The sequence below is a fragment of the Haematobia irritans genome, chromosome 5 (genome assembly GCF_050003625.1).
Source record: "Haematobia irritans isolate KBUSLIRL chromosome 5, ASM5000362v1, whole genome shotgun sequence".
Taxonomy (NCBI): domain Eukaryota; kingdom Metazoa; phylum Arthropoda; class Insecta; order Diptera; family Muscidae; genus Haematobia; species Haematobia irritans.
Genome location: NC_134401.1, coordinates 122,299,823 through 122,315,731, shown reverse-complemented (window position 1 = coordinate 122,315,731; position 15,909 = coordinate 122,299,823). Strand labels below are relative to the sequence as shown.

At 32.3% G+C, this 15,909-nt stretch overlaps 1 protein-coding gene across 4 annotated transcripts in view; it reads right to left on the bottom strand.

Moving 5' to 3' along the window:
* The window catches only part of jbug (filamin-type immunoglobulin domains fbug), a 169,667-nt gene that overhangs the window by 139,613 nt on the left and 14,145 nt on the right, over window positions 1-15,909 (bottom strand). For 3 of the 4 annotated variants that reach the window (XM_075311895.1, XM_075311897.1, XM_075311899.1), the window contains exon 2: window positions 4,056-4,434. In XM_075311895.1, the coding sequence (XP_075168010.1) occupies window positions 4,056-4,304 (249 nt within the window). In that variant the 5' untranslated portion in view covers window positions 4,305-4,434. The remainder of the gene's footprint in view (window positions 1-4,055; window positions 4,435-15,909) is intronic. The other variant, XM_075311896.1, reaches the window with a different exon arrangement.

Genomic DNA, 15,909 nt, shown 5'->3' with positions numbered 1-15,909 from the left:
GCAATCCCTATGTCATCCATGTATACCTCAACCTCGTATTCATCAGCCTGTAACGGACGCCGATACAAAAATTGTGTGCAATATTCTGTCATTTTTCAGCTTGGAATGCCACAACTCACCTGTGAGCTCAAATGGAAATTTCGAAAGTATCATGTCTAATAGACGAAAAATATTTTCAATTAACAGAGGGCATCTGGCAAATAAGTTTTCGGGGTATGCAATTGCACAGGGATGGATTGGGGGAGGGTTTGGCAAGAGATTGTATTTCAATTCTTATGGCCAGTTTTATATCCTAGAATTAATACTTAACCGGATGATAGTAAAATTTAAATGCGATCAGCTGTTTCATGTCACTGATAAATAATAACCGAACATTGAGAAACCGTCCCTTAATATGATTTTTTCTAATAACTTATTTATTCCATTAGCATATAATATTCAAATAAGTAATCTCCTCTACCAGATCTATATGAAAGCCTATGAAAATTCTCTGTCAATGTTGAGATATGTATAGCAAGGCATGTATAAATTTATATATCGGGCATTTTCTTTTCAGTAACTTGATTTTAATTTTATGTATTTTTTTATACCCTCCACCATAGGATGGGGGGTATATTAACTTTGTCATTCCGTTTGTAACACATCGAAATATTGCTCTAAGACCCCATAAAGTATATATATTCTGGGTCGTGGTGAAATTCTGAGTCGATCTGAGCATGTCCGTCCGTCCGTCCGTCTGTTGAAATCACGCTAACTACCGAACGAAACAAGCTATCGACTTGAAACTATGCACAAGTAGTTGTTATTGATGTAGGTCGGATGGTATTGCAAATGGGCCATATCGGTCCACATATAGCCCCCATATAAACGGACCCCCAAATTTGGCTTGCGAATCCTCTAAGAGGAGCAAATTTCATCCGATCCGGCTGAAATTTGGTTCATGGTGTTGGTATATGGTCTCTAACAACCATGCAAAAATTGGTCCACATCGGTCCATAATTACATAAAGCTCCCATATAAACCGATCCCCCGACATGCCTTGCGGAGCCTCTAAGAGAAGCAAATTTCATCCGATTGGGCTGAAATTTGGTACATGGTGTTAGTATATGGTCTTTAACAACCATGCAAAAATTAGTCTACATCGGTCCATAATTATATATAGTCCCCATATAAACCGATCCCCCGATTTGGGTTGCGGAGCCTCTAAGAGAAGCAAATTGCATCCGATCCGGCTGAAATTTGGTACATGGTGTTAGTATATGGTCTTTAACAACCATGCAAAAATTGGTCCACATCGATCCGATCCGGCTGAAATTTGGTACATGGTGTTAGTATATGGTCCTTAACAACCATGCAAAAATTGGTCCACATCGGTCCATAATTATATATAGCCCCCATAAAAACCGATCACCAGATTTGACCTCCGGGGCCTCTTGGAAGACCAAAATTCATCCGATCCGGCTGAAATTTGATACATGGTGTTATTATATGGTCTCTAATGGACATGCAAAAATTAGTCCACATCGGTCCATAATTATATATAGCCCCCATATAAACCGATCGCCAGATTTGACCTCCGGAGCCTCTTGGAAGACCAAAATTTATCTGATTCAGTTGAAATTTAGTACGTGGTGTTAATGTATGGCCTCAAACACCAATGCAAAAATTGGTCGAAATCGGTCCTTGAGTATATATAGCCCCCATATAAACCGATCCCCAGATTTGACCTCCGGAGCCCCTTGGAAGAACAAATTTCATCCAATTCGGTTGAAATTTGGTACGTGATGTTAGAATATGGTATCCAACCATGCAGGAATTGGTTCATATCAGTCCATAATTATATATAGCCCCCATATAAACCGATCCCCAGATTTGACCTCCGGTGCCTTTCGGAGAAGCAAACTTCATCCGATCTGGTTTAAATTTGGTACGTGGTGGTAGTATATGATATTTAACAACCATGCCAAAAGTGGTCCATATCAGTCCGTAATCATATATAGCCCCCATATAAACAGATCCCGAGATTTGGTTTTGGAGCCACTTGGATGAGCAAATTTCATCCGAGTCAGTTGAAATTTGGTACATTGTGCTAGTATATGGCCGTTAACAACCATGCCTAACTAGGTCCATATCGGCCTATAGTTATATATGGCCCTCAGATAAATCGATCCCCAATCATACAAAAATTGGTCCATATTAAGTTCATAATTGTATATAGCCACCATATAAGCGACCCCCATATTTCAATTCTGGCTCTCTAAGTACCGTGCAAAAGTCCATATCGATTCGTAATTATTTGTAGACTTACCTATACATACCTTTTTTGTCTAATATATACCACGTATGGACTAACTAACAATTTAGAAAACGATGTTAAAAAGTTTTAAGATACCACAACCCAAGTAATTCGATTGTGGATGACAGTCTTTCGTAGAAGTTTCTACGCAATCCATGGTGGAGGGTACATAAGATTCGGCTTGGCCGAACTTACGGCCGTATATACTTGTTTTTAATTTAATTTATTCGTTTTTAATCTTTCACAATTCCATATAATATGATTTGAATTAATTTATTTTATTTCACTTTATAATATTCTCAAAAATTTTCATCAGCCCTTATTCCGAAAGGCCTCTTGACCCCAATCCATCATTCTATATTGCCAAACTTTTCATTTTTCACAATTTCTACTGTAAGCCACATCATGCGAATTCAAATTTTCACTTTTACCATAGCGTTTATGTTCACATTCATTCAACCTATGATCCATCCATGTGATAGACAATTTGCATGGCCAGTATCATGGAAAAATTTATAACCATAACATTGCGTTTTGCTTTATTTCGATTGACAAAAGCTATGCGGCAAACGTTTGAGCATCATTGTTCCAATGAAATTGAATTCTTCACAGAGAAAATAAACGGGTGTGGAAAGCAATTTCTCTGTACAATTTTATGAATTTCATAGCTACAACCTTATGTTACTATGTCAATAGGAAGATGAAATTCCAATGCAACCTATGCAAATGATTTATTTTAATTGGCATACTGTTTCGAATGTTTTATGTCAAAATATGAAAAAAATATATCTGAAACTAAAAAATATTTCAATGATGTTTGCTGGTTAAATCTCTCATTGATTGTCAGTACTTAATAATCGGCTATTATGTCGTCATGCCAGTAAAAAAAACCAAACCAAAAAAATACACACAAAAATTTATTGTTTTTTTCTGACACGAATATTTAAAGAATTGTATCTTTACAGGCAAATGAATCCTTGCTTATTATACCCGTTGCTTGTCCTCAACCTTATTTATTTAGCCTTAAAGAAACAACTGTAACAACAAAATAAAATTTAGTTGGCCTAAAATTCGGTTCCATGAAAAGAAATAAATTTTTCCCTGATATATGGCTCCCAATAATTTTAATTATATCCGATTTTATGTTATTAAATCTACTTTGAACTTTCCAGAGGTATTACAAAAAGGACCACTCGTTAAGAATTTGATGTTTGGGAAGAATTTTCATAAGGCAAAGTTCACTAGAACTCTGGAAGATAGAGTTGCCTTTTCAGCAATACATTATTCAAATATAAGTAGCACACAAAATTCCCGACGACAAGTTCCAATTAGATTGCTAATAAAATGTTTTCTTTTGCTAATTAAGCTAATTAATTTATGAAACAAAATGTCATTTAATTTGTAGCCATGTAATTTTATGAAATTAATTTCTTCGTTTATTTCCCCTCATTAAGTATCAAAATATCCCTCGTGCCTACACTAATTAGCCTTTGACCTATTGCTCCGCGAATGGGATAGGCCAAGTTGTATTACATTGTCGCTTCATAAGCTGACAAGCGAAAACCTGTTGACTTTTGTACCTCCTAGTTCCCAGCCATGAACAAGTACGAGCATTATGTACGCTGGTTGAGTTGTTTGTTTTTTTTTCTCTTTCCTATTTGTGTTACGAAATATCGCGCAAAATTTAACATTCAAAGAGGAGATGTCAATGTGTGTCAGTAGTGAGGAATTTGAGAAGAAGTAAATGTTGGTGACTTACCTGCATACCAGTCGGACGTAAGTGTTCATTCACCCAATTGCGAAAAGTATTCGCTTGTATTTCCACCCATAGATCCTCATTGCCTCGAATGTTCATGCCCTTGGCAGCAGTGCCTTCGGGACTGCGTGCCACTAGGCCAGCATGTGTGATCTTTTGTGTTTCAGTGGTGCCATCTGCATTGTGTTTTAGAAGGCCAGCATGGGTAATTTTGGCGCCCTTCAAGTCTTTAACATCCATGGTACCCACCATGGCGAAGGAGTTTAACTAAACAAAACTGGAACTCACAGATATTTCGATTGAACCTTAAGCACTTTAAATAAACGTTTTATTATTTATTAAATTGTATTTAAATATTTCTTTTTTGGGGGATTTTAGTTTTCTATAATAAGAAAAGAAAAATATTTATTTTTCAATTTAGATTTCTTTGTTAATTTCAATTCACTTCACTATGTATGTTTAAAATTTCCATTCTTCAAAATTATATTTATTTTTCAATTAACACTTTTCAGGGTTCACAAAAAGCCACGGATTTATCTATACAAATTTTAATCTTATTTTTAGATTTAGACTTTTAAATTTTTGGTTTTATAATCTTTCAAGCCATGAATATTCCTTGTTTTAATATTATATATTTTCTCAAAAGAATTTTATTTTAATTTTTCTTTATTCAATTTCAGTTTAAAAAATTTCAATTTCGTTTTTCGTGCTTACACATCGATCGTTTCATTCAGACTGAGGAGGTTGCTCCAAACTAAAACAACAAATTCAGGTGGGTCTTTATGAAATTTTTCAATCAAATCGGACAACAACAACAGCAAAAGCAGCGGCACTTACTGCCAACTCTAATATCAAGCAACTACGAAAAAATGCCAATTCTACTCTACCTACAGACTTTGGCCAAAAGCAGCAAATAAACCCGAAACACACAACACACACACACACACACACAAATATGTCAGTTTTAAATCATTGAAAACAAACAACACCATCTCTCCACCATCTCTCAGAGTCCACAAATCGTAAAATATAAACATCAAAACCAGCTTAAGAAGGCATACAATTCAGATTCGCTGATGACGTCAGGTTGAACAGATCATATGCGATTTTCGTTGGTGTTTGTGTGCTGCGTGAGTGTATGTGAAGCTTTGACGATTTCGTTTTCAGCCATCAGAGTTTTTTATTTGGTTTATAAATCATTTTTGCCGTTTTGGTTTTTGCTTATTTTTTAGGCTTCTCATATAAACTAAAATGAAACACCCAAACACCTTGTCTTAGCTTACTCTCTCCCTCTCTGTATATAGCTATATTTTTATTGCTCTCTTGTGGTTTAATAAAAGAGTAAACCAACGTGGGTTGTCTCACTCCAGAGCTCTGTTAAGTGTTTACGTTTAAAATCTGGTTTTGCACATGTTCACGAAATCCAGAATCAATGAATGTGGCGTTATTACTATAAACACAGTGGGTAATCTTTAGATATTTATGTAGGCTGGACAGAAATGTACAGCAAGCATAAAAGAGAATTAATATTTCGATGAATTTGTAATAAAATTCTAACAAGATTTGGTAAAGAAATAAATTTTGATGAAATATGCTATACAAAAATTTGACAAAATTTTCTATAAAAATAAAATTTTAACAATATTTTCTAAAACGATAAAATTTCTAAAAAAAAAAATGTGTTAAAATTAAAAACATTTTAGTTTTATAGAAAATGTTGCCAAATTTTATATATTTAGAAATTTTTGCCAATATTTTATTTCTATAGAAAATGTGTCTGAATTTTATTTTTATACACGATTTTATCAAAATTATTTATTTCCAAAAAAAAAATTTATCAACATTTTATTTCTATAAAACATTTTATCAAAATTTTATTTCTATAGAAAATTTTGTGAAAATTGTATTTCTATAGAAAATTTTATCAAAATTTTATTTCTCTACGAATTTTTTTTTCACAATTTTATTTCTAAAGAAAATTTTGTCAAAATTTTATTTCTATAGAAAATTTTGTCAAAATTTTAGTTTAATAGAAAATGTTGTCAAAATTTTATTTGAAATTTAATTTCTATAGGAAATTTTGTCAAAATTTTATTTCTATAGAAAATTTATTTCTATAGAAAATTTTATCAAAATTTTATTACTCTACGAAATTTTTTCAAAAATTTATTTCTTTACGAAATTTTTTTCAAAATTTTATTTCTATTGAAAGTTTTGTCAAAATTATATTTCTATAGAAAATTTTGTCAAAACTTTGTCTTTATAGAAACATTTTATTTCTATACACAATTTTGTCAAAATTTTACTTCTATAGAAAATTTTGTAAAAATTTTATTTCTATAGAATTTTTTTTTAAATTTATTTCTGTAGAAGATTTAGTCAACATTTTATTACTCTTTTTTTCACAATATTCACAAATTTATTTCTATAGAAAATTTGTCGCAATTTTATTTCTATAGAAATTTTGTCAAAATTGTATTTCTATATATATTTCTGTCAAAATTTTATTTCTATAGAAAATTTTGTCAATATTTCATTTCTATAGAAAATTTGGTCAAAAATTTGTCTTTATAGAAACATTTTATTCCTGTACACAATTTTGTCAAAATTTTACTTCTATAAAAAATTTTGTAAAAATTGTATTTCTATAGAAAATTTTATCAAAATTTTATTTCTATAGAAAATTTTTGTCAAAATTTTATTTCTATAGAAAAGTTTGTCAAAATTTTATTTCTATAGAAAATTTTGTGAAAATGTTATTTCTGTAGAAAATTTTATTTCTCTACGAAATTTTTTCAAAATTTTATTTCTATAGAATTTTTTGTCAAAATTTTATTTTTATAGAAAAGTTAGTCAAAATTTTATTTCTATAGAAAATTTTGTCAAAAATTTTTTCCATAGATTTTTTTTTTTTGAAATTTAATTTCTATAGGAAATTTTTTTAAAATTTTATTTCTATAGAAAAGTTTGTCAAAATTTTATTTCTATAGAAAAGTTTGTCAAAATTTTATTTCTATAGAAAATTTTGTGAAAATGTTATTTCTATAGAAAATTTTATTTCTCTACGAAATTTTTTCAAAATTTTATTTCTATAGAAAATTTAATTTCTATACAAAATTTTGTCAAAATTTTATTTCTATAGAATTTTTTGTCAAAATTTTATTTCTATAGAAAAGTTTGTCAAAATTTTATTTCTATAGAAAATTTTGTCAAAAATTTTTTCCATAGATTTTTTTTTGAAATTTAAAATCTATAGGAAATTTTGTCAAAATTTTATTTCTATAGAAAATTTTGTCAAAATTTTATTTCTTAGAAAATTTTGTCAAAATTTGATTTCTAGAAAATTTTGCCGAATTTTCATTCTGTAGGAAATTTTGTCACAAACTTTTTTTCGACAATTATAATTTTGTCAAAATTTTTTCCTATACACTTAAAAAAAGTGAACTCTCTATTTCACTAAAGCCAATTTAATTTTATTTTAGTTCATGGAATTATTATGTTTGGAGAAAGTTTCCTTTACTTTAATAATTTTTTGTGTACGTTAGTTAAATTAACTAAAACCGAGGAAAAAAATATGCTCAAATGAAGCATAAAGATTAACTAAATTCGTCTCTTCCAGAATTTCTTTAAATTTGTAAATTTTACCAAAAATGCGTCCATCATGAACTTCGTACACGCAGAGAAGGAATATGATCACCTCAAACATGTTTCAAGAGCAAAATGTTATTTTTGTATGGTGACCATGTCACTAAAATGTTATTTTCTCGTCAAATATAACCTGCTTGCCGAAATCAGATACATGATTTCCGAGAAAATAACATGGTTGCGAAAACCATGTTACATGGTCACCACCCAAAAATAACATTTTGCTCTTAAAACATGTTTGAGGTGAACTGGGTGTATGTCACTAAATACATTCTTGCAATTTTGAACTCCAAGTTTTTCCTTCAAACTACAAAATTTTCTTTAACAAGTGAAAAAACTTAGTGATGTCTAAAAACATTTTTTGAATTTGTCGAAAAATATTTACTTATTTTTACGACTAGGCGTGATGCCAACGTTTGTAATACTGTTTAGTTAAAATTTTCTACAAATATTCAAAATTTTCTAAAATTAACCGAAAGTTTTCTTCCTGATGGGTTCACTGTTTTATCAGTGTAGAAAACTTTGTCAAATTTTGTTTTATGTGAAAGTTTTTGTCGTTTCCTTTAAAATATTTGTTAAATTTTTCTATAGAAACATTTTTTTCTATGAAAAATATTGCCAATTTTTCCAAAATGTAGGGAAAATCAGTTGTTTCGGATTTCCATATCCTCATCAGTTCATTTTATTGGACGTTCTCCTCATTTCTATTAATAGGGTATTGGTAAAGGCTTTCTTCGATTGGAGAGAAAGAGCCTTAAAAACGCCGACATGTTCTTAAAAATCGCAGAAGAGAATTTTTTTTTCAATTTCCAAGTACATTACTCCAGTATATTATCGTTGACAATCCACTTACTTAATGACATTCAATACCCGAATGTTATCTTCTTTCATTGCTTTTGTTGTTTTAGTTTTTAAGTCCTTTTGATTGACTTTGCCAAAATTTTATTTTTATAGAACATGTAGTTTTTCACGAATATTTTGGTCGATACTTTTTTTTAATATATATTTTACCATTATTATATAGATAATTGCATTAAGAATTTTTTAATTTAATTCTATTGTAAGAAAATTTCCTGTGAACAGTTTGTGGGCGTATGAACCAATATGTGTTTTCTAATCCAGTTCTAATCTGTTCATATGGCTTGTAAATAACAGATCACTGTTGTGCCGTTGTATATAAATCCAGAAGTAAAATGTTGGTTCTTTAGCGCAATTTCCTACGCACAATATTCTAAGTAGCTAGATGTTAATCTCTCATCATTATCGCATGTAATATGTTACTCTCAATGTAAATATTAACAGTGTTGCTATTGCTACGGCTACATACTACCTCTACCCCATATGGCCATTACTCAGTGCTAAATTTACATGGGTACCATTACTGTATATATTCTGTTCATTGTGAGATTTTATGCTCTTAATAAGAGTGTTTTTAGTCGGCTACCATATCTCATTCATTCAAAGAGCGAATAGGCCAAGATTTTCTATTTCTTGAAATACAATTAAAGCGCGTGTTGTTTGTGTTCTTGTTTCTGTTTATTTTTTTCTTCGTAGTTGGATTTATTTCGATTTGTGTGTTATGTTTTTTTAACACAATACCAAATGGCTATAGAAAAATGAAACTTTGAAAAAAAAAAAAACAATAATTGCAACAACATCAAGAATCTTATGTAGGAAGTTGTAACGTCAGTTAATGGAGAAGGTTACTTCTGTCTTCTAAATGAAACTTAAACATTCTTCTGAGTCTTGGGGTATTTGTTTTATTTTGTTTGTTCTCCTATGGTGGCGCTGCTCTTGCTGGACCTTTGTTAAAAAACGAAATTCTAAAGCAAAAATATGTATACAAAGATATTTTGTAAACATTTTGTATTCAGAAATAGCCTCCGGTTAGAAAAGAATATAGAACAAGTATTTTGCGAGTTGTGCGTTTTGTATTTTCTAGTTTTTGCAATTGAGGCCACTAACTATACTATTTGGAGTATTAACTTAGTTTTCTGTGCTTTTACTCTTAATTGTATGGTATATGTTTTAGAAAATATGGTAAATTTTTTTAAACTAAGTTAGACATTTAACTAAATGATGACAGCGAATGGGAAATGTAAGTTTCATCATATAGATTTATTCATGTAGTAACACAATTTTAGCCGCGTTTTTATAGCAAATTCTAACCAGAATAATTAACATTTTATAATTTCGAGTGTATGGTACACCAATGCTGATTTGGAACCCATTTTCAGATGATCAAACCCCGACTACGTATTTTCGATTGGAAGAAAAATCGACACTAAGAAAATCTTGACTTGGAATCAGGATTTGTTATTTAGGAAAAACGTAACTCTAGTTTGTTTCACGTTTTGAACAGGCCTAGGCCTAATATATGAATATTTGCAACTAAATCATGTTCCCCTTCTGTGCGTAATTAAAATCGACGCTTGTGTTGACATATGTATCTATTGTTGCAGATTTGCCTCAGTTGGCGGTCGTTAAGAATTTCATAGCCCTATATAAATACATAAATCAAAGGCACGTCATATCAATCTCAAATTAGCTCTAATAAACAAATCAGTTGAGTTGGATATTGATTTAATGACCTTGGAAATATTAGCAAGTCGAAAATTATCACATCAGCACATGGCGTTATTTTTTACTACTACAATCTGGCCCCTTTCAGTGGCCCCTCGGGGTATCCTCGTTTTTTATTTGTTGGTTTTTCAAAACACACAAAACCAAATACCACAAAGATTGATATACGTGTTAACATTCTTCGCAATAACTTCCCATCATCAACAAATGTTCGAAATGAATGAATTTTGAATATCGTTTAGCTTTATTTCGTTTGACAAGATATCTCAAAATAAGACAAAAAAACAATATAACACAAATTATTAACTGACATCAACCGTCGAATTGTATATGCTAGAGATTTTCTGCTTTATAACTTGTGTGTGACTTCAATCTCACAGGCTAGACCTATAGAAAATCCATTTTATGATCTCATTATGGTGACATGAAAAGACTTCAAAACTAAAAACAAAAAAAGAATTGAGTTGAACACATCTATCTCACGAATTTATGAATTCTTAATGTATTTGACATTGACAGTGAATTTGTTTTTTCTATAGTATTTGTTTTTAGTGTTCATATAAATCATGAAAATGAAATTACAAGTACAAATTGTTTGGAAGTTTATTTTTGATACAAAATCAGCGTTTTAAATCTAATGACATAAGTGCATTTGATTTAATAGACTAATAGACAATTATTGTTAACACGAGGAATTTCAATGAATGTAACCAGGTAGATACGATAGATACTACGTGCTACCTGAAATCACTTTGTGAATCAAGTGTCAAGCAAAATTATTGAGTAGTTGATCGGTAAGAAGATGGAGACAGTGAGAGGGGAAGCTTTAGGCATTTAGGAATTTGTTATATGTATGTTTAAATTATTTGAGACATTCCACCAGTAAGAAATGGTTTGACTCAAACTAAAAAGCTTGGATTTCTCGCTGACACCAACGTGAGAGATTATCTTTAAATAGCACAGAATATGCAAATTAAACATTGAAATAATATTGCAGAATATAACAACATTCAATTATTGGTCGTATAGTTTTAGCACATCATGTTTCCAAGATAAATGTTGTGGGAATTTTTAAGAAACATATCAACGAGTAAGCTTTATATTTTTATCAAAAATCCAAATTTTTCAACAGAATTTTAATTTTCGACTGAACGAATCCTAACAGACACGAAGGAGGGCAGGAAGAGTGGCATACGAGTGGGCAAGATCCAAGGGTCTTAAACCCGGAGAAGACAGAATTTTTCCTATGAATTAGAACGACTAAAATTGCCCGAAACGAATTTTTAGGCAAGATGACTGGTATCATCTTGCCCAAAAATTCGTCTGATCAAATAAAGTACCTTAGATAGGAAACTGATTTTGAAGAGCCACATTATAGAGAGGACTGCAAAGGTCTACCGATGTTGGACGCTCTGCAGAGTGGTGGTCTTCAAATGGGGCCTGAATACAAAAGTGGCACACTGGATATGTGAGAGGCCAGTCTTGACGTACTCATCGATAGTCTAGTGGACATCGATGGCGAGGAAAAACATCAGAGATATTTTATAACGAGCCTAATATACACGTCCAATAGATCAATGGGTGCCGGGAAACGTCCAAATAAGAGGAAACGTAAATGTAACTGGAGAACGCAAAGCCAATAGAGGCAATACGGCCCGAGTTGGATGAATGGACACGGGACATATATAAAACAATGTGAACCAATGCAACGGGCGGAAGGGCGACGAAACTACTCAGCAGGGCTGTGGGAGTTATAATTAGGCACCTAGATTTGAGAGCACATCTGTGCCGGATAGAAGATGCAGAGGATGGTGCATGTACGGCGTGTATTGAAGATGTTAAGAATTTATAACACTAACATACCTTTGTCACTGCCCTACCTTTACTAGGGAAGGTTATGTTAGGTTAGGTGGCGACCCGATGTATCAGGCTCACTTAGACTATTCAGTCCATTGTGATACCACATTGGTGAACTTCTCTCTTATCACTGAGTGCTGCCCGATTCCATGTTAAGCTCAATGACAAGTGACCTCCGCCGAGTCCGAACGGCGTTCCACATTGCAGTGAAACCACTTAGAGAAGCTTTGAAACCCTCAGAAATGTCACCAGCATTACTGAGGTGGGATAATCCACCGTGGAAAACTTTTTGGTGTTCGGTCGAAGCAGGAATCGAACCTACGACCTTGTGTATGCAAGGCGGGCATGCTAACCATTGCACCACGGAGTCCCCTTTGCACCACGGGAGCCCCCTTTACTAGGCAAATAGTTAACCATATCAGTGAAGAGATGATTCGGAACCTGATGCAGCTTGGAAACAAGGAATTTTGTTAGGGACACAGACTTCCTAGAATGTGAACGGTACAATTAAAAGTAGAAGTTAGAGGAAAAAAACCGAATACTGGGTTAGATGTATGAGGTATGAGAAACGGCAACCTTTTTCCAACCTAATTTAACCTGACCTAGTGATTTTTTCAGAACAAGATCATTCTTCATTGCCACACCAACGATTGCAGGTGTTCGAGCTGAGATAGTAAACATTTTAAAAGATATAATGACCGAAATTTTGCTCAGGTTGTCGAGCTATGAGTTCCAGACTATGTACATAAACGGAGGAAAAAGTAATATCGATTTACGGAACATGTAACGAAGTGAAGTTCTGAACCGTCTGTAGCTCAGGTGGTCTAATATTAACAATATAACTGACGTGTGGTCCAGCAGACCTCATTTCTAAACTGACATCCTACGTTAAAATGTCTGATCAAAAAGATGTTGGCCATATTTTCCATAAAAACATATAGTTATTAAACAAATAAATTTAACAAATTTTAAATAAAAGACATATTTATAGAAGCGGAGAGATCGGTGCTTCGAACTTTAGGAAGATACGCACGAAAATTTATTTTGTCTGTCAGACTACGACGTCATAGGGTTAAGTGGCCTTGAAGGAAGCCATCCCCAAAAAAGTTTATTCCCCCAAAGAATGGATCAAATGCTACATTTGAGAACACATTTCCCTCTTTAGATATGTATAACGCCTGAAAGTATGCAACTACGTCTGTGATAGCTTGTGCAGAAGTACTAGATTATTCTCCTGAACTGTTAATGAATAAGAGTATTTTTTTTTTTTTTTTGTAAAATTGAGATGAAACCACTTCCAGTTTAATTTATAATTAAAAAAAAGATTTCACAATTATTTATAAAGCCTCATATTTATTTAAAAGTTTTTTTTGTTTATTTTTATTGCAAAGAATACTTTTCGGTCCACTTTTCTACCAAAAGAACCTATGAGTTTACCAAAATTTTGAAATATTGAAATCAAAACTTTGAAAAGTTCCTTCGCAACTAAGAACGAAGAATTTTTTTTTGGATCCAATCAGCTCACACGTATTATTCAAGGATTTTTAGAATAAGTTAATTTCCTATCCCATCATATCTTTATATGAGTGTTATTGTGACGCAGAATTTATCTATTTGCGCATATGTGTCGTATGCAATAAAATTTAAAAAGCTATTCTATGTTCATTAAAAATATATTAAACCATGTTTTTCATTATTTCGTAAATGCCAAATTTTATTTACCCATTAATCAATGTGCTACAGCAAATATTTACCCATCCTAACAAAAAGCAAAATACTGAACTCGTACAGACGTCATTGTCACAGGGTAAGTGTCATTACCAAACTTAAGTGATTTTATGTAAAATTGTGATTTATTTACTCGCATACTTTAAATTAAATGACGCAGTAGATTATTTGTGTTGTGTTTCTTCTCAACTAAATTAAAAAAATGAATACAAATTTTAATGGATGAAAATAATTCAGAGAAGAATAAATGGATTTTTGTTTTTGGTGAAGCAAATGCAAAAACAAAAACCAAAATTGTTAACAACATTTTGTTTATCTTTTTTGAATTTATTTGAATGTGTAAATGTGTTTTAGTGCAACAAAAAAAAAAACTAAAATAAAATAAAACTAATAGAAAATTAATTTAAATTTAATCGTTAAACGGATTTCCGATCATTATCTTTAGTGACAAATAACCCTCACCGTCAGACTATAGTGTGAAATATTGCAACTCGTAAAACGAGACTTGAGCATCATTGTATGTTAAGTCGATTTAAAATGAATTGTTAAATTAAAGCAAATGACACACATTTAACTTTAAAGACTTCAGATTTATTTTTAAAAAATTCTACATTTTGAACGAACATTATTAAACCGCCTTACACCCTGTCCCTGAATACTTTGTCCAAGACATTATAGGTCTATCTGCCTCCATTTTGGCATTGTAAATATATTCACTAATTTAGTTACACTACACTGACAAAAAGGATGCCCGGTTCCATATATTTTGTTTTTACACGGACCATTGCACCACGGGAGCCACCGTGGTGCAATGGTTAGCATGCCCGCCTTGCATACACAAGGTCGTGGGTTCGATTCCTGCTTCGACCGAACACCAAAAAGTTTTTCAGAGGTGGATTATCCCACCTCAGTAATGCTGGTGACATTTCTAAGGGTTTCAAAGCTTCTCTAAGTGGTTTAACTGCAATGTGGAACGCCGTTCGGACTCGGCTATAAAAAGGAGGTCCCTTGAGATTAACATGGAATCGGGCAGCACTCAGTGATAAGAGAGAAGTTCACCAATGTGGGATCACAATGGACTGAATAGTCTAAGTGAGCCTGATACATCGCGCTGCCACCTAACCTAACCTAACCTAGTATCACAATTCTATGTGACTCGTTCGGACTCGGCTATAAAAAGGAGGTGCCTTGTCATTGAGCTTAATATGGAATCGGGCAGCACTCTGTGATAAGAGAGAAGTTCACCAATGTGGTATCACAATGGACTGAATAGTCTAAGTGAGCCTGATACATCGGGCTGTCACCTAACCTAATCTAACCTACACGGATGATTTTGGTATTGAAATTTTTTTTTTCACAATTAATAAAGTTGACCTTAATCAAACAAAATTTTCTTTCATGCAAAGATACCCAGTTCTAAGTCGAATCTCTTAAATATAAGGACAAAACGACTTTATTGAAAAGTTTATCGTCTTTTCATTCCAATTTTAAAGGCATGAAATCTTTAACCTCACAACAATATTTTTTCAGTGTATGCAAGGTAAAAAAATAGATAAACGTATCTTGTAAACTTATAAATAAAGCAGAAGATGTATACATTAATTAAATGAAATTATATATTTTTTTGCATTGCGGTATGCTGTTTGATGTCAAATCAGACGACATGGCAAAAACATGTTCGCATCAATTCCTAGTGGGCATATGCCACCATCTATTGCCAACAATAGTGTGCGGGCACACCTTAGTGTCACATTTAAATGCTTTTTTAAATTCCTGCATTTTTTGTACAATCACAGTAGCATATATGTGTATGTGGGAAATTTTTCATTTTCACGTAATGGAATAGCCATTTTATTTAGAGGTACTTTCAACTGCTGCGAAGTCTTTAGTTATACTCCAAACCTTTATGGAGTTCAGATGTAATCAATTTTCATTTGTAATTCTGCATGAATCACCTTAGAATCAAGTCAGTCTAGACCTTTCTTTTTATACCCACCACCATAGAATGGTGACGGGGGTATAATAAGTTTGTCATTCCGTTTGT